The 25070-nt window shown below is 38.4% G+C and overlaps 1 protein-coding gene across 1 annotated transcript in view; it reads right to left on the bottom strand.

The window, feature by feature from the left end:
- Positions 1 to 25070, bottom strand: part of ranbp10 (RAN binding protein 10) — a 41672-nt gene that overhangs the window by 8563 nt on the left and 8039 nt on the right. The window contains exons 2-11 of the mRNA XM_041795817.1: positions 21953 to 22064; positions 20547 to 20599; positions 6999 to 7166; positions 6854 to 6876; positions 5132 to 5316; positions 2397 to 2509; positions 1752 to 1860; positions 1396 to 1547; positions 1010 to 1226; positions 176 to 315 (exon numbers count right to left, since the gene is read on the bottom strand). Of these exons, the coding sequence (XP_041651751.1) occupies positions 176 to 315; positions 1010 to 1226; positions 1396 to 1547; positions 1752 to 1860; positions 2397 to 2509; positions 5132 to 5316; positions 6854 to 6876; positions 6999 to 7166; positions 20547 to 20599; positions 21953 to 22064 (1272 nt within the window). The remainder of the gene's footprint in view (positions 1 to 175; positions 316 to 1009; positions 1227 to 1395; positions 1548 to 1751; positions 1861 to 2396; positions 2510 to 5131; positions 5317 to 6853; positions 6877 to 6998; positions 7167 to 20546; positions 20600 to 21952; positions 22065 to 25070) is intronic.

Below are 25070 nucleotides of genomic sequence, written 5' to 3'. Positions count from 1 at the left end.
GGGATACTGTGGCTAGTCTTAACAACCTATTATTATTATGGTATTACTGTATTTCCACCAAACCTTAATTGACATAAGGTATAAAAAGCATAACCTTTCTGAGTGTTGGTGACTGGAAGCAAGTTAATTTGAGAACAATGTTTATGTGTGGGTATGTGTTTATGAATGTGAGCACCTGAGACCCCATTGCCAATGCTGTTGTCATCTGGTTGAAGAATCTCTTCATGTTTGTATGTGCCATTCATGATCCGTGCTGAGGAACCCTCGACAACCCCATTGGTATAGTGCTCTGCTTCAATCTCCATCTCACTGTCACTAGACACAAATACACACACACACAATTGTAAATTTAGTGATACAAAAGATGACTCATTTGGGAGTTGTACGGAGGTTCACAGTTAAGCGTTGATAGACAGTAGCAGCCAACTTTAACAAATACTGTAACACTTAAACTGTCACAGACAAACTGAAAAATATGCTGTCATCTTTTCTCAGTGGTGCCTCACTCATTTAAAGCCAGTGAGAGCAGCAGGGGGAAAACAGCACAGTCAGAAGTCTCTGATGCCACATTACTACGGTTCAAACATCTCTGTAGGACATCATAACTTCTTGTAAAAGTCAGCTAAAATAAACTAAACATAAAATATATTCATTTATGCAACTCAGAAAGACTTCTAAATAAAGCTTTATAGAAATACAAAACGCAATAGAGTTAAGATGGTTCCCTAGGTTAACAATAATATTGCAGGGATTACATAATTAGTTCTCCAGATATTTCTTGGAATAATTTACTGCTAATGACTCATGCTGCACTTTTAAGAATTATAATGATAAAACTAAGCCTAACTACTACATATCCTAACTTCAACATATGTACTGCTTCCTTTTAATCTGTACATCTGACATGGTTACTGATACCTTACAAACATATTTATTTGCTTTAGAGTTAACCCCTTAATTAGCACACCAGGTCTTATCTGATTCAAAAGACACTGATATGACTTCCCACCTTGTTTCCTGGGTGCTGTTGGCACTGTGAGGTTGGCTCTTTGTTGAGTCAGAGGAGTTGGACTCAGAATAGTTGACAGAGGAAGGAGAAGAAGAGGTTGATGAGGATGCAGAGGAGGAGACGCTAGGGTATTTGATGCTGCTGCTGCCGGCACCGCTGTGACTCTTTGATTTGTTTGAGGGAGTCACCCCATTACTGCATGTCGGGCTATCTGCTCCTGGGAGAGGGTTTAGGGGAATAAAAGGAAAAATACACTTCTTCTCAATTTTCGCAGTAACTAAGGAAAACATTATTATAGATAACCATTTGAGGCATTTCCATCTTTTATAACTTGCTGTCAACGTGTTGCAGCACAGCCAACACATAGTAGAGGTGAGCCTGTGTACCTCCAGTGTGCAGGTGTGTGATGCTGGTTCCGTGGCGGGGGCTGAGACTGGGTGAGCCAGGGTAACTGTCCTGGGATTTGGGTGAGCGATGGTCAAGCAAACAGCAAACCTCACTATCTGTACCGTTCACCATCTCCACAAACTGACGACACCTAAAAAGCAAAGCACAAGTGTAAAGCTTAGCAGGTATTTACTTTAAAACTAAGCTTTCAGGAACAGGCATCACACATTACCTATAACTAGACTTCCCATTTAGAGCTGCTTTACCAAAGCGAAATCAAGCTTAAAGGATAATATATTGCAACAGCATTTTGTGCTGTATTTCAGAATAATCTTTTTAAAACTTAACGACTTACTTCAACATGAATAGTAGGTTGGGGTTGTGTTCTAACAGGCCGGGATAAAGCTGCTGAGTTGCTTCTATGGCTTCACCCACCCGTCCTGCCAGCACCAGCTTCTGTATTCCTATTAAATAAAAGTAAAAGTGCTTAGATCAAAACTGAAATAAGTTTTGGTGATGATTAAAAGAGGGAGTAAATTTCTGGGTGTTAACTGTTGATATTGTGTTTCTTGGTGAAGGACTGCAAGGATAAACTCATCAGAAAACACTGTAAGTGACAAATATTGTCATGTAAGGCTAGAATGAACAACTCAACAGAAAGTGATAAAACTCATGTTAACAAGGTTGAAAATGATCAAATATGTTGCTACATCTCCTGCAACAAGATTAACATGCAGAGAGAAAGAGACAGCTTTTCAGCGCATGCACAGCAGCTGTAACTAACACTGCAAAATAGAAAGGGGGTTAAATTGCTGATGGTCACTGTGGTATTGCTTAAGCAGCTCCACATTTAGGTTTTCCCAGTTACAGAGCAGGGTTGTGTACAAGTGCCAGATATTTTCAGTGCATGCATAGGACAACTAGTAGAACTCAAGAAAATATGTGAAGGATTTGACAAATTTAAATTAAATAGTAGCTTGTGATTGTTTTGTTTACTTACTCTGCCGGTTCTTTATAGATGTCTGGTCTTCTTGTATCATGGTTTCTGTGGCTCTGGCAAAGGCTGTTGCAGTGGCACAGTATCCATGATGCACCAAGTAGCTAGACACCATACTAGAGAGAAAAGTTTGCAATTCATTTTTAATCTATTTGTTAAGATAAACAATGCACAGACAGGACGCAGAAAAAACTACACACACTCAAAGACAAAACATATCAGTAGGAGAGAGCATTACAACCACATGAAGGCCAAAGATGCCTGCATAATGAAGCATGCCTGCCTACAACGGTCGTAAATATTGGCTGTGCGAACAAATAAGCTTAAGGAGTTTTAGGCCAGACCAACAGACCTACATCAGCTTAAGTCTTTTTTGTGTTATTTATTCATCAGCATTCCTTAGACTTTAAAGCAATGATTCTCAGCTGGTTGGGCATCAGGACCCACCACCTCCTCGTGAGAAGTTGTGACACAAATTTAAAACTTAAAACCTTCAATTTACTCAGTGACACATGTTGCATGTTGGACCTTGGATGCAGCAGTCACAACTACACGAAGACACAAGACATAAAAGTATTTGAAATGCACATTGTTCCAGAAGGGCACACATGCTTACATTATATTTTCTTTAATTTTCCCAAAATTGCAGGAAAATTTTGGTAATTTCAAGAACATCATTATCTTGGGAAAACCAGTTTTGGTAACCCAAGAAAAGGAGATAAATAAGTTGAAATCCTGCAAAAAGAACCACAATTTACTCATTATCACAGGAAAACTTAGTAAATTGAAAAGTATGGATGTTGTCCATACAACATAGACTTTTTGCCACACATTTTTTTTCCCAAGGCACACATTCACGACTCACTAGAGACAGCTTTGTGACCACCAGTTGAGAACCAGTACTTTAAAGTGTTTTTTTGTGTGTGTTTTAAGGACTAAAGTTTTAGGTCTAAACTACATTTAAATAATGATATACAGTGCCTATAAAAATGTCTTCCCCATGGAAGTTTCCCCCTTTTATTGATTTTTACAAATCAGTCAGAATCAATACAATTTGGCTTTATTTAACAAAAATAAACAAAACAAATAAAACATCTAAAATGTTAAAGTGAAAACAGATTCATACAGAGTAATGTTAATTAAATAAAAACCTTTCATGTAAAATAAAAATTACAAGTATTCAGCACCTTTAAGTTGACTGACCTAATGCAACAGAAGTCAAGCCAACTGGTACTAGTAGACTCATAACTAGTGAAATAGGGATCCCCTGAGTGGAGTGAATGTGTCTCAAGTGATTGCAGTACAAACACACTCGTATCTGGAAGGTCCAGTCACTGGTAAATCAGTATTCCTGGCAACTATTACACCATGAAGACAAAAGAACACTCCAAGCATTTCAGAGAAAAGGTTATTGAAAAGTATAAGTCAGGGGAGAGTTACATAAAAATTTCAAGGCACTGAACATACCCCAGAGTTCAGTATAATCCATCATTAAAAAATGGAAATATAATGGCACATGTATATCCGGCTGTATCAGGGCGTCCTCACAATCTGAGTGACTGTGCAAGAAGGGACCTAGTGAGAGAGGCCACCAAGACACCTAGAGCTCCTCTGAAGGAGTTATATGTTTTAGTAGCTGGGATGGGAGAGACTCTGCATGCAACAATTGTTGCCCAGGTTCTACACTACTTTAAAGCTTTATGGGAGGATAGCAAAGAGAAAGCCACTGTTGAGGAAAACTCAAATTAATTCTTGACAAGAGTTCGCCAAAAGACATGTGGGAGACTCCATAGGGGAGAAAGTTTTTTGGTCTGTTGAGACCAAAATGGTGCTTTTTGGTCACCAGTCAAGACGCCATTTTTGGCTGACACCAAGACTGCACATCACCACAAACACACGATCACCACAGTGAAGCATGATGGTGGCAGCAATAATGGTGGGGATTCTTCTCAGCAGCTGGCCCTGAAAAGCTTGTAAAGGTAGGGGGTAACATGAATGTGGTAAAATATAGGACAATCCTGGAGAACAATCTTATTAATATGCAAGAGAGCTACGGCTTGGAAGAAGATTAAACATGACAAGATAGTTTAAACATTAAATAACCTGAAGAATAACTTGTGATATTGTACATTTACTTTGTCAATAAATATCCAGAGGACCACAGCCTTCAATGTAAACATGGAAAGTTAAATACTGAAAAGATCTTTTGTCTGTTTTACACTCTTAGAATAAAGCATGCAGTGTAGTCTATACACACTAAACAACAGCAGTGTGGAGTGACCTGGTAACATTTTAATAGGCTTTAGAACTATGAGGTTTAAACAACATGTCTGTGAAGCTTCTCAGTCATCAAGGTCTTGGGAAGTAGAGCTTGATCTCAAAGAGACTTAGACTAAGTTGAAGTGTTTAAAAATGTTTCATCTCTCATCTAGAAAGTTTTTTTTTTTTTTTATCACATCAACACTTTTATCCACATTCACTTTGGCTCTCCGCTCCTCTCTTTCTGTTTGTTTTTTTATTAACAGGATTTAAAACAAATACATATTATGCTAACTGCATAGACCTTGAGGAAGTAAGACACATTCAGAAAAGGTCATTGGAGATTTGCATTTGTAGACACATCATAAATTCCATATTAAAACTGCTGTGCATAACATGTTTTTTATGTGATCTGACGTGGACCACATTCTTAACATTTGTGTGTGAATATCTAAAGAGTTGCAGGGACTGAATCTTACTTTTGCAGGACGGTCTGCCACTCCCCCAGCCTCTCTCCTATGGGGAAGCGAGCAATCATGCTGTGGATTTTGGCCCTCCATTCACTCATGTAGTCCTCGATGTCAAAGACAAATGGCTGCTGACCGAAGTTAGCATCCACAATCTCACCTGGAGTTTGCAGCCCAACTGTGGGATACAAATTTGGCTGGAAGATATTAAAAAAAGAAAAGATAAGTTAGTTACTGTATTGTTTTGAGTGATAACACTAAAAGGTATATAAATGTGGTATCTAGAGCCTGACGGATATGGGATTTTTGGGGCCGATGCTGATACCGATCTTAGGGGCTAAAAACAATATCTGATATATCGGCCGATATATTGGCCAATAACCGTTATATCGGCCGATATATGAAATAAGAACATTGATATACACAGAAATATACTGTACATGAAAACAAACTCTTATATTTATATTATCTTTGTTAAGTTCACAAAAATGCAACTAAGACAATGTTAAAATGCTGTATAATAGTCTTTTATTAGATAATTGTGGAAATATGAATTAACAGTTGCATTTATAATTGTTTATTCTCTACCCCTGCGTCTCTACTCCTAAGCAGTAGAGACTGGTCAACTACAACTCCCGCAAATGCTTTGCATGTCAACGAATATGGCTGCTCACTGAAAAAAGTCAAAGTACATGATCGAAAATGGATTAAAAATGGATAAAAAGACGCTTATTATCGGATGTAACGCTGTGGATTTAATCTCCAAAGACCCTGAAAAGTCACCAAAGTTCCGGGCTTGCTACAACGGCATCCTTTAGAGCTACAGAGATATCGATGATAGCAAACAAATGGCACAATGGTCAGCTTTCAGAGGAAAAAACAGTAAGTGTCTATGACTTATGGTTCAAAAGTTATCAACATTTTTATAAACTGTGTCACGTTTTGTTGAAAGGACAACACTGTCCTCAGAGACTCCAGAAAGTCAGCCAAGTTCCGGGCTCACTGTTCTGTAAGAGCCACGAATGCTCTGAAGACATGATTAGAAAGGCACAACGGAGAGCTTTCACTGATTCGTGCTGCGTGAGCTCTAAGGGTTAATATATCGACTACATATTGGCTGATGTTGATTAATCTGTGATACATTATAATCAGCCTGATTAATTTGCCCGCCGATCAATCAGTCAGGCTCTAGTGGTATCAACATATTTTAGTATTAAAGCTTCATAGTCTTTAGACAGAAGAATTGTGCTGTTTTTTATTTAGTTTTTTTGGGGATATAAACCTTTTCATTATAGTCATATATGTATTATTTATGTGGCATTTGGTTCTCCATTTCTGTAGGCTTTGGTTATCAAAGTGTGAGGTAAGAGCTTGTAAAGACACGATATTGGACTGGTTTTAGACCATAGAGTTTAGTAAGTCTTTCTGAAAATGCAAAAAAGAACAAAAGAGTTGAAAACTAAAAGGTAATAAGATAATTTTTATTTGCTAGTGAAATTGCTAAAGTGAAGTGGACAGGTTTTGTTTGTTTTGGTTTTGTTTTCTTGCAGGGAATGTTCCAGTAACTTTGTCTGCAGGACCATAAAAGGTCCACCTCTAACCCAAAAGAAGACATTAGCTGCAACTAGATCTACATGGTTAACATTCAGTTATATATAATTTCCACAACATCCAAGAGAAACAGGGTGCATTAGCTTGCATATCATGAAAATTGTTGCAAATTGTGATACTTACTGGCAGGTCTGTGAATGCTACACCTGAGGAAAAAATAACACACAGGTAAGTACACTATGAGGTTTTCACGTTATAAATAAAACTATTAACTGCTACACCATATGATAAGTTACTTTTGAACACAATACGTGTAAAGTTCACCGACCCAAACTGATTCCATTTTTGGTGTAAAAGCAGGTGTTGTTGATGAGGTTTACACAGCAACCAATAACATCCCCCGTAGTGAATGTTGGGCCGTATGGTTGGCCCGTCCCAGAGGAGCAGAAGGAGTGTCCATCATCTCCGTGGTAACCATATGAGTGCTTGTCCCATCCTAAAACAAAGATACGAGTAAGTTGTTACTTTAAACTTAAGCCTTATGTCAAATGTTTCATTGCCATCAACCCATAGAAAAGGTTGAGCAGCAGTTAACTGCATCTCACTATTCCTTTATGAATCTTGTACTGCATACCTAGTAGGTGCTGTGCAGAATGGACTGAATAAAGGAGCATTTAAGGTCAAGTGCCTTGCCCTTGGTCACTTTTAACAGAAGTGCTGCTAAAGGAGGGGAGACAGTTATTAGCTTCTACTGCTCAGATTTTCCAATCTGACAACCACTGCCTGTAGGCCATCGCAAGACTCACATTCACTCTTTCAGACTTTTCAAGTAGTGCAGTGCTGTGGAAAACCAGCAGAGGGATCTCATCCATCTAAAAAAAACTGGTGAGTCACTGCCAACAGGAACAGCAGCAAGAGGCTAAACCAGGAGAGTACAGGGGGGAAGGGAGTGTCATGATTTGCTTATTCTTTCTCTTATTCCCTTAGATACCAATTCAAGTGTTTGTAGCTGTGGGTTACTGAGTCAGGCAGGCTTTTGGCTTACTACAACTGCAGAGTCAAAATACACCTTAGTGCACTGCTCTATTTTGTAATTATCTATTTCAAAAGTCCATTATTTCCTTATCTTTACTCAGCATGTTTTCTGGAAAGGATGAGTTAAAGCCTTTGCTTGGTTTCCTTTGCTTTCACTATAGGACTATTGACATTGTCTAGAATAAATTGGCTTATTTTTTGCCTCTCTTAGTTTAAGTTGTCTTGCTAACCAATTCATTGCTGTGACACCATGTCTTATGGATATAAGAAGAGTGGCACCAAAATCTCAGCAAGAAAGAAAAATAGCACAAGAAATTTGTTTGGAATTATTGTTAAATTCTTCACCATTATATAGACATATAAATATATATATAAAATGTAAGTGTTTACATTTAGAGTAAATTTACTATTTTAGAATTTTGCAGCAGGAACCATAAAACCCCTTAAACATTTACACTCTGAGTAACTCTTCAGTCTCTTGTTAGCAACACATCAAAAGCTAAGAAATATCTAAAAACCATGTCCTCAGTTCTATTGCACTAAACCTTTATGGGGTCACACTTTAACCAAAATGAACAGAGTAATAAGAAATCACATAAACAAACTTTGTGTATAGCAGGTACCACCAGCAAACAGTGCTGGCAATCATGAAATGATAACGCCATAGAGTCAACACAGTCGGAACCAGATAACCTTAAAGAGTACACCCCGTGGTTCAAATGAGGCCCATCCAGCCTTTAATTTAAAAGAAGTACCTTGCCTTTGACATTGTACCCTTACTGATCAACATGACTATATATGGCTATATCTGAGACAAATTATGACCCATTTATCTGAATGGAGAAAACAAGACAAACTCCCTTTGCTTCAGTGATCTGAACATCCACCTGATGTCTCCATAAAAAAGACAGAATGGAGCAACACATTACAAATGACTGTTTTTCAAGATGGTACATGTAATGCACTTTTTTTCTAGTGGTTTTCTGACCACACAAAGAGCTTTATCATACATGCCAGCCACCCAGTTTGAAGACACTTTCATATGCAGGCTGGAGGACCTGGAGATAGAAGCACCAAAGTGGACTGTTTTACCTCTGAGCCTCAGGCAAGGCAACAAGGCTGGATTCTGATTTGTTTCTCAACAGCAAGATGACTTCATTCACAAACTTCTAAGGTTCATTTTCTGTTATTTGGAGAAAGTCTTGTTATGCCACAAGTTTAATTAGAAAAATAGTTATGCATGCATTGACTTGTTGAACGGACTCTGCTGAAAGGGACCTCAACCTGACAGTACTGAGCTTGTCCCACTCCGTCAATGTCTCTTCAATTACAGCAAGTCTCTTCATTGCCAAAAAGCAAAGCGGGGTTAGTGAAAGTAGGTCGTCAGTGAGCTGACATATTAGATGCGTACTTGAAAATGTGTATCTGTGAGCATGTAATAACATATTAAACTTTACCAAATGTGTTTGTTTTTGTGTTCGTGACATGTGTATTGGAGTTTCTGCTTTGACTTCACATTGTGCTGTTCTGTCTTTCCACATGTTTGTCTGAATAAATATACACACATATATATATATGTATCTGTGTGTGTTAGTATACGTGTGTATGTGTTTGTGGTGAGGTATTAGATTAATCTGCTGACAGGGATATTGCCTCTAAAGCCAGGCTCGCTGCTCCAACATGCTAATGAAATGGGCAGGCCTCCACAGCAGGATCAGACACAGAGGTCAGCAGAAGACATTGTACTATTAAAGCAACATTACCCTAGAATTTGCAAATATATGCCCCCTTGGTTTGGTGTGATATTCACTGTCTCTTGACACTGACCAGCAGCAAGAATAACTGTTGTCTGGGTTCCTAGTTTGTCACTTTTCTAACCCTCCCTTTTTTCTACTGAAATCCTCTTTGGTCTCTACCACAGGGAACAAAAAGTGTTTTCTAGTGATGGGACAAAGAAAGAAGTAGTACACTGAGGGAGAGCACACAGGGAGAGCCGAACCCCTGAACCAAACTTCGCTTGTGCCTAAGAGGATTTTTGACCAAATGGAGACAACCCAAATGCAAGACTTAAAAATATCACCAAACCAATTGGTGACATTTAGCGGCTATGTACAGTATATAATTACACCCCCCCCATTCAATCCATCATCCCTTTAATGGAAATCTCTTCACTCATTTATATCCAAAACATTTCACTACTTCTGCCACACCACAGGTCCAATAAACTGTAGTTGCTGTGTTAGTGGGCCCATACAACTTCTGAGTTGAATAATTCTCTTGGAGATTGGTCACAACCTGTAATAGTACACACAAAAATACACACAACATAACCCCTTAAAGTAAAAGGTCTTGAACTGAATTTTTCCTTGGGTCCTTTGTAGAGCCCGACCGATATGGGATTTTTGGGGCCAATGCCGATACCGATACTAGGGGCTAAAAAAAAGCAGATATCCGATATATGCAACAATTAACAATTGCATATGTCTTTGTTTCTCTCACAAAGATGCAACTTGGACGACATTAAAATGCTGTAGAATAGTCTTTTATTAGATAATGGTGGACGTGAATTAACAGTTGCATTTATCATTGTTTATCTCACAAAGATTCAACTTAGACAACTTTGAAATGCTGTAATACGCTCTCTAAAACTTAAGTCAAAAACTAGCATACTCTCCTTGACGTGCCCTAACAGCGTGTTTCTGCGAGGACATTGTTGTCATGGGGCACTAAAGTGTTGTGTTATATTGTTTTATAAAGTCACAGCTTACCATAGAGTAAAAAAAAAAAATTCAGTTTGTCTCGCCATTTCTCTGGTCTTAGTCCTCTTCTCTGCTGCAGCTGAGGCTTGTGTGTGAGGGGGAGGGGCCAGGCACTCGGGCTGAGTTCAGCAGGGACACACAGGAGCAGAGCAACAGGAGCAGAGGGACAGAATCCCTGCGCAGCAAAAAAGTTAATATATTGGCTACATATTGGCCGATGTTGATAAGCCTTTGATACGCTATAATGTGCCCCATTAATCGGCCCGCTGATCAATTGGTCGGGCTCTAGTCCTTTGATAGAATCTTGATAAAAGCAGTCAGATCATTTAAGCAATATGTCAAGGATTCTTTGGATAAACAGAGATAAAATGGTTTTCAATTAAGCATGCAAAGGAAATCTGCATGACGAAGAGTTTTTAAAGGTTTTCAAAAGAAAATGAAAGGATTTCCTTGGCATAAGAGGTTTCATGCAACTACGTATATGTGTTGATAGACAGAAAAATGTTCACAGACCCACAAAGATACACAGGCCAGGGGGGGAGAAACACAAACAAGAACACTAAGAGACAATCAGTCAGTCCAGGACGCACACAGATAAATCCATGGAGTTCGGGACAAACACACACTGGCACACAAACACAGTGAGTCAGTCAGAGTTAAGGCAATCAACAGTAATCTGTCTACCAGGGCCATAGACCATCTGTAGTGCAAACCTAGTGACTGAAAATATTTTCATAGCTAATGTGTGAGCAGATCTGGAAAAAAAAAAAACAAAAAACATTCATCACACACGCTCTTCCATGCTCTTCCACCCTTTGTGTGACATTCGACACATGTGAATCAAGAAGAGGGGAGAATGAATGATGTTTGTGTATGGATCTGTGAGAGTGTGTGCTGAACTACAGTCTGCTGAATTGGCTGCCCTGGTGTCCACAGCATTCCACAAACCTCGGCCACAGGACAGATCTTGACTAGTCAATAAGCGGGTCAGATGGTCCCAGACAGAGCTGGAGCCCCCAGGCAGAACAGGGGGAGTGGTCTGATTGGTTAGGAGAGGCAAAGGCTTTATTCAGGCTCTAGGCAGCTATATGGCTACTACACTTCCTCTTATGTCATCAGAGATTTCTGAACCATTCATGAATACCATTGTATGTGCTAGAGTGTGTGTGTTTGCTAAGTGTAGACAGGCGCTTGGAGGCATTGAAGAATAATATAAACACAAACAAAAAGAAGAACTATTAGAGCAGAAAAGTTGAAGACGGCAAAGCCATATCTCTGTTTTCCTAATCTTAAAAATCTTCAACATTTAGCATAAGATAACAAAATGAACTGTATATCAGTGTCTGCACTGACATTTTCTTGAGATGTAGAGAAAATAAGTGCACAGCATTGATGATATTTTTCTATACGGCAATACTATATAAGTCTTGTTTGCTGATTTGTTTTAGTGGTATTACTTTTGTCATCTTAGACCTGACAGTTGACACAATGACAGAATACAGTTTAATTCCCTCTGATAAACACATTCACCAGACAAGTAGATGACTGTAATTCAGCATGGGTTATCTTTAACCAATGAAATAAGGCTATTAAATAAGGCACTAAATAAGGCAGAGCTAGTGCTAAATTGTTTACTTATCTTCATCTTTTGATATGCAGTTTCACTTTTGCCACAACAAATACATTTTTGTTCAAAATATCAGTTATCAGTTACATTCATTACTAACAATCGGCATTGGTTATTGGCCCTGAATAATCAACATCGGTTGACCCTTAGTCTGTAACACACTTTAGATTAAGATGACTACTACTGCTTAAGAGGGGTGGGAAGTAACTAATTACATTCACTCTTATTACCGTAATTGAGTAGATTTTTGGGTGCACTTGTACTTTTTGAGTACTTTTTAAAGTCACTACTTTCACTTAAGTCAATTTTAAGGGAAGTATTGTACTTTACTACATTTTAAAAAGCATCAAGAACTGAATAAAATATAGACACTAAAAGCCAAAACAAAGTCCAAGCTTTTATGCCAACAAGAAAATGGCCAGCAGTTAGACCTGGTTGGAGATCCATATTCTCTTGTTGTAATTGCACGTTAAAGAAAGATCACTTTCAGCTGACTGCTGATGGGTCTGTATGTATCTGAGTGACTGACTAACTGACTGAGTGATGCTACTTTCAGAGTCCTACCATACAGTGTGGTTTAGTTGTACTGAAATCCGTCGGAAATGGCTGCCTCCACTGTGGTAAACAGAGCAATACATACAGAGTTGCACAACTGGCGGGGTTTAGTTGTACTGAAAGCCCTCTAATGGCTGCCTCCACTACTGGAAATACCTCACATATATCTTTAGGATTACATCCTTTTTACTCGAACTGGACCATGTCTATGTATGACATAAAGAGTTAAAACAACCCTAAAAGCTTTTCATGTTGGAAAAGATGTTTTCGCTATTCTGCCAACATGATTTGGCATGACTGTGTGATAGTTAAGGGGGAAAGTGTAACTTGTTGTTTGAATTCTTGTATAAAATGGCTGCTAGTGCTTGGACTTAGCTACCGCTGCTCTTTAGTCAGAACTGGACATTTCTTTCTTAAAACAAGGGCAGAGAGCAACACTCAAAGCTTTCTGCAACACAAAAGGTGTGTTCGCTATTCTGCGGACCTGCTTCAGCATAAGTATGTAATAGTTTTGGGGAAAGGGTTAGTTGTTGCGAGTGGCTGTACATATACAAGGCCTGCTGTTCAATGCTCAGTCTCTGAGCTCTGCTCTGATTGGCCCGTCATGCATGTGACAGACAGAATGTTCCTCCAATCACCTTCTAAAGATTTTCTGAGAAGTCCTGCCCTTCCCGAATGTTTTCTGTGGGAGCTTTTCCAGATGATTGTCAAATATATTCATGTAATGAGTTGATCTGATGTGTCAGGTTTGCTGTGTCCTGCTGACAGAGCTTTATGTTTTACTCTTCTGGGATCCTTCAATTCTCAACCCACAGACATAAGGGACAGCACAATTACACCCCTCCAAAAAAAAGATTCACTCTGCCAGAACACACAGTTCAGTCGCGCTTTTCAACAGGCATCCCAGATAGTTGTGGCCAGCCTTATACTAGGTTTAACCTACTTTTGTTCACTGTGAAAACCCCTTGGGTATCAAAAGTAACTACTAGTACCGAGTACTTCAAGAATATTTTAAATGACTTACTTTTTACTTTAACTGAAGTAGATTTACAGGATAAAGACCAGTCTTAATTATTTAAGGCCGTAGTGCCCAACCATTTTTATCTTGGAGTGCCCCCCCCCACACACACAAAAATTGTAAATGTATTGTTGCCAAAATCAGCATCCCTTTAACTGTTTAATTGATAAAGCCCTGCATACGCCACCACCCTACCCCCCCAAAACACCACTGACTGTTCATTTAGTGTTTCATCATTATTTTGTTTATTATGTGATAATCTACGATCTTCGCCGTTCTTCGCCGATCTTTCCCCAGGGGGTCCCACACCTCAGGCTGGGAACCACTGCTTTGAGGGATATACCAATAAATAATTATCATTTGTATCAATGTGGTACACTAAAAGTCTGTCCTCCTCTAACACAAACAAACCCTCTCCCTTTACAATAAAATTGGTTCAGTCCTCATTTGACCTTAATGTTAACACTGACAACACATGGATTCAAATATTTAACACAACATATGTATGCAAATCACTTGAACAGGTACTTGTTTAGAGCCTTGACACAAACCTATTTCCTCAACACAGCAGTGTACTTTTGAGGCCTAAATCTAACCCAGCTGGAAGGAGGAACCTCATGTGTTTTAAGGTATATTTAAATTAAACAAAGAAGAAGGAAGAGAAAGGGAGAGAGGCACTTAGAATCATGACTGTTTCTATTTTGAAAGCACTTCATTAACAAATTGCACATTCTGTGTTGTTTAGATAATTTCTGTGCAATCTGATTGGTTATACATCCATTGCAAGCGTAGCCCTAAAAAGGTTACAGAGTTTAAAAGAGCTTCAGAGCTAACCAGCAAGTTAACCTGGAACCTGGTGAAGGTTAAACTTGCTCTAAAAGCCCACTTACTAAACAGCTTAAGTGTCTCTTGCGTTCATGTTGCAATACTTGTCACAATAGCTGCACTGTTACATAACAAGAAGATGACACAAAAGCTGCATGTACAATGGTCAGTTTGCTACATGCTCTACTAACAGCACTTGTATCAGAAAAAACTAACTTTTTCAGTACTTAGGCCACAGAAACAAGACTCTTACAAATCTTTCTTTTCCATCATGTTCTGTGAACATGGCTGTTGTACATAATCGATCCCCAATGTTAATACTGAAAAAGGAATCCTGTCTTGACGCTAAAAATGCATAACATTAGATTGCACCATATTAACCTTAAATTCACTTCTTCAGTGACACGGAGTAAAATAACTCAATTGAACTGATGAATATCTGATGCTTACTTTTCTAAGATCCCATAACTAAAAAACTCTTTTTCATTTTAGTTTTGTGTCAAAAATATTTTTGTCTCATTTAACTTTTTTGCATCCAATTTGTTGCTCTTAAGGAACCCCTAGGAACAAAAACTCAGACAAAAGACAATTTTTACAAGACAGAACTGAAAAAGATATGAAACCAACGATGGAAAGATATTGTCACATTTATGTCTCATTTTGGTCTCAATAGAATGTTATGATACCAGAATGAGAAATTCTATCCTCTTTGGAGGGCTTATCCAGTTGCTCTTTGTATTCAGAGGAGGCTTTAATTCCAGACATTAAGATTGTGTGGTTGTGATGTGAAACACAGGCAAAAAACTTTATTCAATGTAAGATAACCACTTTGTATTTACTAAGAGGGTTCCAAGGTTTTCCATGTTTTTTTCAGACAGAGATCAAGGCAACTAGGGATGGGTACCAAATTCTGTACTTTTATAGGCACTAACTGAATAATGTCGATACTACCGAGTACCGATTCACGTAAAATCAAACGGTACCATGTTTTGGTACCTAAACGCATCCTTGTGACTGCAAGAGAGTGAAAGAGTAGTCAGTTCTCCATGCTGGACACCAACGCAGCATTGCACGCACGTGAGTAATGACGTAGCAGTTAACTGAATCAACAAAACAAGCATGGCTGATCGGCTCCCGCTGTTTCCTGCTCGTTCACCTCCTTCCCTCTCGCTATCTTATAGTGAATCCTCACTTTGAACACCGTGATTTGTTCGTGTATCATGTGGATATCAACCATGGAAATATACTAGATAGAGGGATACGTTTTTTTGCTCAGTCACCTAACAGACACTGGATTAAGGCACGTTAAGGCAGTGTGACTGCGTCCTTAAAGTTGCTCTCCATCTCTCTAATTTGGCGCAGCTGGCGCCGTATAAAGCGCTCTGTCAGGATGGATTCAGAGTGATTTTGAAGGAGTGACAGAGCCACAGACTCGCCCTCGCTGCTTATTTCATCGCAGAATTAATCAATTTGCCACTTTCTGTTAACTCTCTGCAGTGTACAAATATAACGTAACGGACCCTGTGTGTGACGTTTATACTTCTGAGTGGACGGAAACATGATTGATTGATTGATGAGTGAGGAGCAGACTCTGCTCTTACCAGGGCAAGATGACAGTTTTTAATGTTGTTGGAAAAAGAGCTGCATGAGGGAGGAAGATTTGCAGTACATGTAGTTCGTGGTAGAGGAAGTAGTTTATTTACTTTCATTTGTAATACTTGAAAAATTTTATACCTTTTATTTATTTAGTTAGTTATTTTAACTCCATACTCTATTGTTCATTTGTTTAAAACTTATTCTCCCTCCATGGACCCCAACGCACATTTTCCGAAGAGGGGACATTAGAGGAATAGGAGGTAATGGGCTGGGTTTACATTTGTGCAATATAGTGAAAAAACACAGGGTAGTTATAGTAGTTTAGGTTTTCCATGTTGGAGTAGTTTTTTAAAAACACTTTTTTTAATCACTCATATTTGACAGTGTTTTGATATTGAAAATTCAGAAGTTTTGAGGTTATATAACATTTATTATTGCATATTATTCACACTCAAAAGTAGCGAAAATGGGTATCGTTCGGCCGGTATCGGTTCACAGGTACCGGGAATCGGTACCGTACCGGTTCAAATACGAAAGGTACACATCCTTAAAGGAAACATAATCAAATAATTGACGTGATCATCTATCAGTAACCTATTTGTTTTCATTTGCAATGGTAAAAACAGGGAAAAAGCAAAACCTCCAAACAGGTCAAAAAGAGCCATAACCATGTTTTATTATCACCTCTGCTTGCTTAATGATAAAATCCTAAATTAGAGACATATCAGTAACCTCCTGTCCTTACCTGAAGCTGATTCATTCTCAAACTTTGTTAAAGCAGACCTGATATTTACCTAGAATGTTTCCCCCAGATGACCTTCATGAACTTCAGCTCTCTCTCTAAATCATCAACCTGACTTTAAGACCCAAAGCCTCCCAAGTCTCTCTTTTAACTTACATATCTTTACTAGACATGATAAACATGCCTTTATTGACAGGATATGAACTGCAATCTTTTTAAATAGCAATACTTAAGCCTCTCCATATGAAGCCTACTTTTTATTCAGGCACCTTAACTAACTATAGACCTATATGTAACCTTCTCTTTTTCACAAAGATCCCAGAGAAAGTAGTGACTTTTAAATTTTGTGACTTTCTCCAAACTTTAACTTTCTTTAAGGACTTTAAGTAAGGATTTAGAGCCCACCACAGCACGTAGACAGCTAAAGTAGCAGACGATCTACTGTTGGCTCTCTGCCCTTGTCATTTGATACAAATATTGTAGGGAGTTGAAAATTATCCTGCTTTACTCCTTTTTTAGCTTTGCACTTGCTCTATAAAATCTAGAACTGAATTTAAAATTCATTTCCCTTTCAAAGCTCTTAATGGACAGAAACGTACTTCTCTTGAAGGGCTCATAGTGTCCTATGACCCCTCTAGAACATTACGCTCCCAAAATGCAGGCCTGCTTGTGGTACATTCAGTCTTCAGAAGTAGTATGGGAGGTAGATTTTCCAGTTATCAGGCCCCTGTCCTTTGGAATACTCTATCTGTCAGGGTCCAGAAGGCAGACATCCTCTCTACCTTTCAGGCTTAAAACTTTCTTATTTGATAAAGCTCATCATTAGGGGTTTCTCAGGCTTGGACCAGCCCCTAGAAATGCTGTTCTATGTTTTGACTGCTGAAGGTCATGGCACACTGAGCTTATCCATCTCTCTCTATGTATGCATTCACAGCTAGTCCAATGAACCGTAAATCCTTATGTACCAGTTAAGTCACTAACATTTCATCTTCCTGGGAGCTCCTGGGTTCCCATGTCTCATTTGTTCCTCTGGACTGCTGGTATGGACTGTCTGCTGCTGTTGACCCACTCCACTACTATAACTATTAATACTTGCCTTACATTTATTACCTCCCCCAAGGAGGTTATGTGATCGGGTGGGTTTGTTTGTTTGTTTGTCAGCAACATAACTCAAAAAGTTGTGGACAGATTTTGATGAAATTTTCAGGAAATGTCAGAAATGGCATAAGGAAGAACTGATTAGATTTTGGGACTGATCCGGATCACCGTCTGGATCCAGGAATTTTTTAAAGGATTCTGTACAATTGGGAGATAGGGCTAATGGTGGAGGTCTGTGCTCTCTGAGTGCTTTTCTAGTTATCAATGTTTTCAATGTTAAAGCGCATGGTAGAACTTCTTAACTTAATTAACTAGAATAACCTCCACTTTTTATTGTCATTATTGTTACTAATGTTAATATTAGAATCAACAGTTTACATGTGTGTGTTCCTGCAAAAAAACAAAAAACAAACAAACAAAAAAAAAAAAACATTTATCATTATAATGGGAATTGATGGCCAGCTCCTGTGGACCCTCAAAGATACAAATGTGTCAGTATCAGCCTCACATCTATCTTCATAATCATAAATGTTAAAGTAAATCTAAGAGCTGCTTAACTTCAGCTGCTACAATTATCAATAGCAGTCCTCTCAGTTTCACTATCATTGTAGTTGTTAATGCTAATGAATGAATGTTCAGTCCATTATCATTCATGGCTACAAGTGTAATTTCTACTTATAATGTTACCTTTATTACTGGCATTGTAGACATATAGAAGAAATTAAGTTTAAGATGGATTTATGGTCAGAGCAGACATAAATCCATCTCACTCATAAGGTTGCTTTGTTTGATTTTTTGTCTGTATCTCTCTAAGCACCTAAACCCATCTTTTTTTTGTGCGCTGTAGCAATACAATAAAAGAAGAAGAAGTTTTTCCTTGCTACTGTAACTATGCTAAATGTTGCTAAGTGCTGTGCTCATAAAGGATTAATGTAGGGTCACTGTAAATAAATTAATAAAGAGAACAGTCTTGTAAATTGTCTTGAGATACTTGTTATGAATTAGCACTATATAAATACACACTGAATATATTGATTAAAAATTCAGAGTTCATATAAGTAGGCTGAATTTCTTTGAATTCTAAATGGTGATGATGGTAAATGATGGTGCTTTAGATGACAAATTTTGATATGTCCCAAACCAATTCACAAAGTTTTTCTATATACAGAAAAGTTTACTGTACATTCAGTTAATTTTATGGACTTAGGCCCATGAATACCTATTACTCTTTAAGCATTCCTGCATTACTAACAGAAAGCAATGTTGATCTTAAGAAAGCCTTGTATGTTCTGACATGAAATGCCCAAGTTAACATCGCCTGTCAGTGCTGCACTGTGGCATGCCCTGACAAGTTCTTGTTACACCTGTCAACTGTTTAAATTGTATCTACATCCAGTTACTATAGCAATGCTACACATCCTCATCTTCTCCTGCCTTTATTCTTAAAGGACCAATCACACGCCTGGTGCAAAGCACCTTAGCAACAGCACAGATGCTTTTCCTATTTTTTCCTGATGTAGTTGTCAGTTTTACACCCAGAGACTGTTTAAATGACAAATGAACTTGCTCTCCCATTAGCTTCCATGAGTGTTTTTAAAATACGGTGAGGTCAGGTGCATAGCTGACAAATTCCTAAATTGAGGATGCAAAAAATGACTGGGCCTTAAATCACATAAAACCTGGTCTAAGGTTTAAGTCCAGCACAGTATGTTCCTTACATTAGGAGGAAGTATTACAAAGATGGGCTTGCATTTGCAAGATGATGCCGTGTGGCCACTAAGTGTGGTCCTAACCCAACGGGATGCACAACTGAACACCTCCTTCAATTTAATATACGTGTATTTTCTGATACATTCCAAGTGAGTTTTTGATGGAATTAAGGGCTGAGAGACTGACAGCTCTGTTTCTGTTCCATTTGCAAATGCTTTTTTCATCTGCAGTTAGCTCTGGTAAGTAATAACTGCACACATGGCATCTCCTCCCTTTATTTCTTCACCAAAAACATCTATGCAAGTAAAAATAAAATGCCTGTATTTCTCTATTTATATAACTGAAAGAAAAACATCCTTTTTCCATTATATAGACACTAAAACTGGCTACATGGCTGTCAATGCATGACTGTACTCTGAGACACTGGGGTTGAAGGGCTGGAACTAAGGCCAAAAAGTAATTAGTAAAGTTCACAGTCAAGGTTTTGGCTAGCCACTCCAGACCTGCTTAATTGCACTACACAGACTGTCCTGTGTGTAAACAAAATGAAACAAAAGAAGAAAGCACTGCAAAAACTGTTGTTATCTTTGCTTGCAAAAGCACTGGCTGATTTATGCCCAGCAAGCTGGTGTCATTGTTTGATGTTGCTCTGATTCACTGATTGATTAAGTACTTGCCATACACTCTGTTAAGTAACACTGGGAATCCTTAATTCACCCCATCTAGCTGATTGTTTCAACTACAGACTCCATCCTGTTGTCCACACCCCTTTTGCTGATTAACTTGACATCCAGCCATCCACTGGAACATCCTTAAATTAAGTGAGGCATTGATCCATCAAAAAATGTCTCTATGTTTATTCATTTATCTCCCTGCAGTGTATGTCATGGTCACTTCATCACTTCACTTACCAGGCAGTCTGTTCATGTTGACTCCCTGGGCAGACAGGCCAATTCCCATATACCTGCAAACAACAATAGAGAATATATAAGCTATAATGAGTCTCTCTCACAAAAGTCTTTACCACACTTCAAATGTATCAGTCAGGAGTATTAACTCTTAATTTTTCCTTTCACTGGTTGAATTAAAAAAATAATCATCTCCAGCTTTTGATATTATTTTCCATGTTGTCAACAGGAAGTGACTTTGGACATGCTGTCTTTGATCTCCTTTCAGATATGAGGCTGAGGAGCCAGCAGTGACATCATAAGTCTGTCACACAGGATGAACAGTTGCCCTGCATCCTTTTCATGTATTTGAGTCTATTAAAGCTCAGAAAAAAGACTTTCTATCAACAGTTCTGTCCATCTAATGCATCTGGCATTGTCTTGGCTCACTTTAGAACTTGCTGATGACATAAAAAAAATGCTAGCCCACCAGAACATATTCAAAAATTTCCAACTTTTCCCTCGGTGAAATAAGAGCAGGAGGAGCATTGCTTTCCCTTTAGCCATGCTAATATGATTAGAGTAAGTTGCTAGATTACTTTACCTACCGTAAGCATAGGGGGTCGGGGAAACAGAGTAACAAAAAGCATAAATATTGTTTCTCTTGCAAATGTTGAAAACACAACTATATTTTCTGCCATGGTCACAGATCAGCAGGGGTGTACAGTAAGCACATTAAGGTAAATGCGACGACAGTAGAAACATTGACATTTTACTTTGAGGGTAACATTGCATAAAAATTTAAGAGATTATCACATTTATTACAACTCAGACAATAGTGTCATGAATGTCAGCTCTAAGTCAGACTTTAACCTCTTGAGGCGTTACACCAAAAACCTAAATGTTTTGTAGTGGAGAAAAAAAGAAGAAGAAAGCCTGTGAAACTGGAATCTCAAGCTTTGGATTCAATATACCTTTTTGACACATCATTCTCGTTTTGAAGTACACTGCACTGCTAGGGGTCATCTGAGTGAGTTGCACAGGAACAACCAGGGCTTATTTTACTGTTATCATCATATACAATTATCATTATCTTTTCCATTTTGTTTTGTTTATAAGATTTTTTCACGTGGCACCTTTCAGAAGTCCCCTACTCTCTCAAACATGCAATAATAAAACCCAGAATGAAACAGTTTCACTAAAAATTGGCATCTTTTCAAGTGAATACTGTAAATTCTCTTTCCATCAATATTTAAACAGCTATGTTTGGTCATTGCTTTGTTCTTTATAGCCTTGGATTCTTTAATAATATTTCCAGAAAACAGCTCGGCATAGTAATCCATAACTTATGGGTGTAACTTCTTTAACAGTGACCAGAGCACCACAGGACACACGCTAAAAAAAGACTGAATGAAGTTCTATATGCTTACCCATCTCGACCTTTGCTGACAATCTTGACTTCAAAGTAGTAGATCCCACAGGCAGCAGGGATAGGGTGTGTGGCTCTCACTGATGCTGCGTCCTTGTGGTTTTTTCCATGGCCTGCAAGTGGAGAAACGCAGGTCTACATGAAAAATGTGCCAACAACAACTGTGAACAACTTCATGAAATAATCCAATTGTGACCCCCCACCCCCTCAATATTGCTATTGTGATTAAATATGTGATGATTTTTAAGTTCCTTATCTTGTGTTTTTCTCACCAACCAAGCACTAAATCAGCCTATATTACAACCAACGCAGTATTTGGCACATTTGACTAAGGCTGAACAATTTTTCAAAATACCTAGTTGCGATTATTTTGATATGAATTGTTGTAATGAATGGAATGATGACTTTAAGTCTTTCTCACTTTTAACAAGACAAACATACAAAAACATGAAAAGCAGGATATTTGCAAACTATTCTAGAAAACAAATTAATCTTGAATGTTTGCACAATGTATAAAGCATAACATTTATGCTGCAAAAAACTTGTTAAACTGGTATTAAAAAAAACACCTTTCAGGTTAAAGAAATATCCACCTCCTGCAAACTTGATGCCATTTTCTTAAGCTGCCTGTTTGTCTAATTCTGTGTATTGAGTTATCCTTTGACATCCCACACATGCTGGCTTAAACACAAACACACAGGGACATGTTTCCAGTGCATGTTGCAATCTACCAGGGCCGTCCCTTGTCACCGAATATGTTTGTGATTCTCAAGGATGGGATCTGAAGGACATCTCAGGATGGATGGAGTCTTTCAATGTTACAATTAGATTTTGATTCAAGGGGGTCATAATTCAATTAAAAAACTGCTTTTCTTTGAACTGATTCCTGATTCACAATACATTCTCTATTGGTTATGAATGGGCACCTATTATAGGATCTACTCCAGTCTGGTGTGTACTATGAAAAGGCATTCGACTGGTCCTGAAGTATTTAACTTTAATTTGGCAGACTTTGCATACAAGTCGGGTGAGGCTTCCTCTCCTTGGGATTATAGAATCCTCAGTGTCTAAACACTTTTCTTCAGTGAAAAAAGGATAGGCTAGATGTTCAGCTCCACAGTACAGGCAGTATGTCAGTGTGTTTGATACAGCCCTTCATTTTCCAATGTTGTGAGCTAGCACTGCTAATATTTGCAACCAGTGTTAGCAGCATACCTGATTTGCCAGGACTGTTCCAACCCCCGCTGCTTCAGAAGGTGAAGATGAATGGAAAAAATGACAGCAGGATGTTTGTAATGTTCAGACTGTTGGTGAAAATTTACCTCAGACAAAAGATAGTTCATCTGAAATGTCAATTTTAGGGAGTTTTTGAATCAAGACAGTACAGTAGAAACTAATATTAGGAATTCTGATATGGTATGCCTTGCTTGTGGGCACCTTGGCAGTACTCATGAAGTGAAGAGGTACCTCTCCAGCCACCAAGCCAATTTTTAGACTTGATCTGAGTGGGACCTTAACTGGTTCCCAACCAAGTCCTTGCAGACTGAACTACTGCTGCCCACACTGATAAACAATAAACAAAACTCAAACCTGAGTCAAACTGTTGGTAAAGTATGTTTACACAGATCTGACCAAAACTTTCTCATCTGAGTGTGAATACCAGTTTAAGGTTTAGTCTGATCCACAAGTAAAGGATGAGCTATGAAAGCACAGTCTGACAGCTGACAAGAGCCTGGTGGGTCTAAGCCAAAGCATTGCAATGCATAGTGCAGAGTCACTTGTCAGTCATGTGACACTGCAGTAGCAAGTTCTACTTTCCTCTAATGAGCCCTCACTTTTAAATCTACTTTTACCTAGGTTGTATTTAATGAACAAGCTCCTCTTTTTCTTATCTAATTTCCAAGAGTATAATCCAGAAAGTCACATCTAGCTGCCTGAGTTGATACAATGGACCATATAATGACAACTAGTGTTCAGTCTTGTATTGACACGCTCATAAAGGAGTAATACTTTACCAAAGTAAAGGTTTCCTTTTCTATGAGGAATTTCTGTCTCAATATGTAAATATAATAGACTGATACAGTGTGGGGTTAAGATGAATCAACAGGGTCACACACTCCTATTGTGTGTGGACCAATTAGACTGAGGCACAATGGTCAGTATGGTGTTGTTCTATATTCAGATGACCACTTGCTTATGCAGTTCCTCAGTTCATGAGAGAGTGAGATGTGTTGTATAACAGTTCTACAGTAAATGTTCATTTCTTTCTGTGACATAGAATCACACCATTGACTGAGTTCACCTACTGTAACTGAGTCATTAAGGCTGTGTGTGTTTGTATGTGTGTGAAATGTAGATAGGCTGTAACCTTAAACCAAGCAGCTGGCTGTCAGCAGACACCTTGAGGCTGTAGCATGTAACAGAGAGACAGAGTAGGGAAGCTTCAGCTACTCATATATAGACAGCTGGGAACACACAGGTCATGTAGTATAATGAAAAAATGTGTAAATGTGCAGATGACTTAAGACCACTTGAGCCTTTTTAATACATATAAAACAGTCCATACTGCAGAGTGTTTTAAAGAGGTTTCTGATATGATAATTATACTTGTATTGTATTTTATTTCATTTTATCTTCCAAGGATGCATAGGCCAAGATGTGTTTGTCCATAAAACTGCACTACGTAGCACATGTGGTATAAATGCTTCAGTAATATTGAGCAACACTGTAATCAGACATAAAATGACCATATGGGGATAACAAGGCTTAGAGATATTTGTCAAGTTAAGACAGTTAAGTATAATTTATCAACTAGATACATCAATAATACAAATTCTACAAAATGTTAACTTTAGAAACTGGCAATATTACAGCACGTTTACTCATGTACATAACATACCTATGCAAGAGTGTGTGTGTGTGTTGTGTGGCTGTCTGGTCTAATAGTTGCAGCAACATTCATGGTGTCTATTAATAGCTGCTCTATGTGAAAACATGCAGTCAGTAGGCCATCAGGGTCTTTACAATTGCCAGTTTAAATGGTTTCTTGTCTAAGGTGTTTCAGTTATGTGCATATACACACTCTGACAAAATTGTTGGCACTCTTCTGTTTAAGAAAA

This window comes from Cheilinus undulatus, linkage group 9, assembly GCF_018320785.1.
Source record: "Cheilinus undulatus linkage group 9, ASM1832078v1, whole genome shotgun sequence".
Lineage (NCBI taxonomy): Eukaryota > Metazoa > Chordata > Actinopteri > Labriformes > Labridae > Cheilinus > Cheilinus undulatus.
The sequence above is the reverse complement of the archived record's forward strand: the minus strand, read 5'-3'. Positions and strand labels throughout refer to the sequence as shown.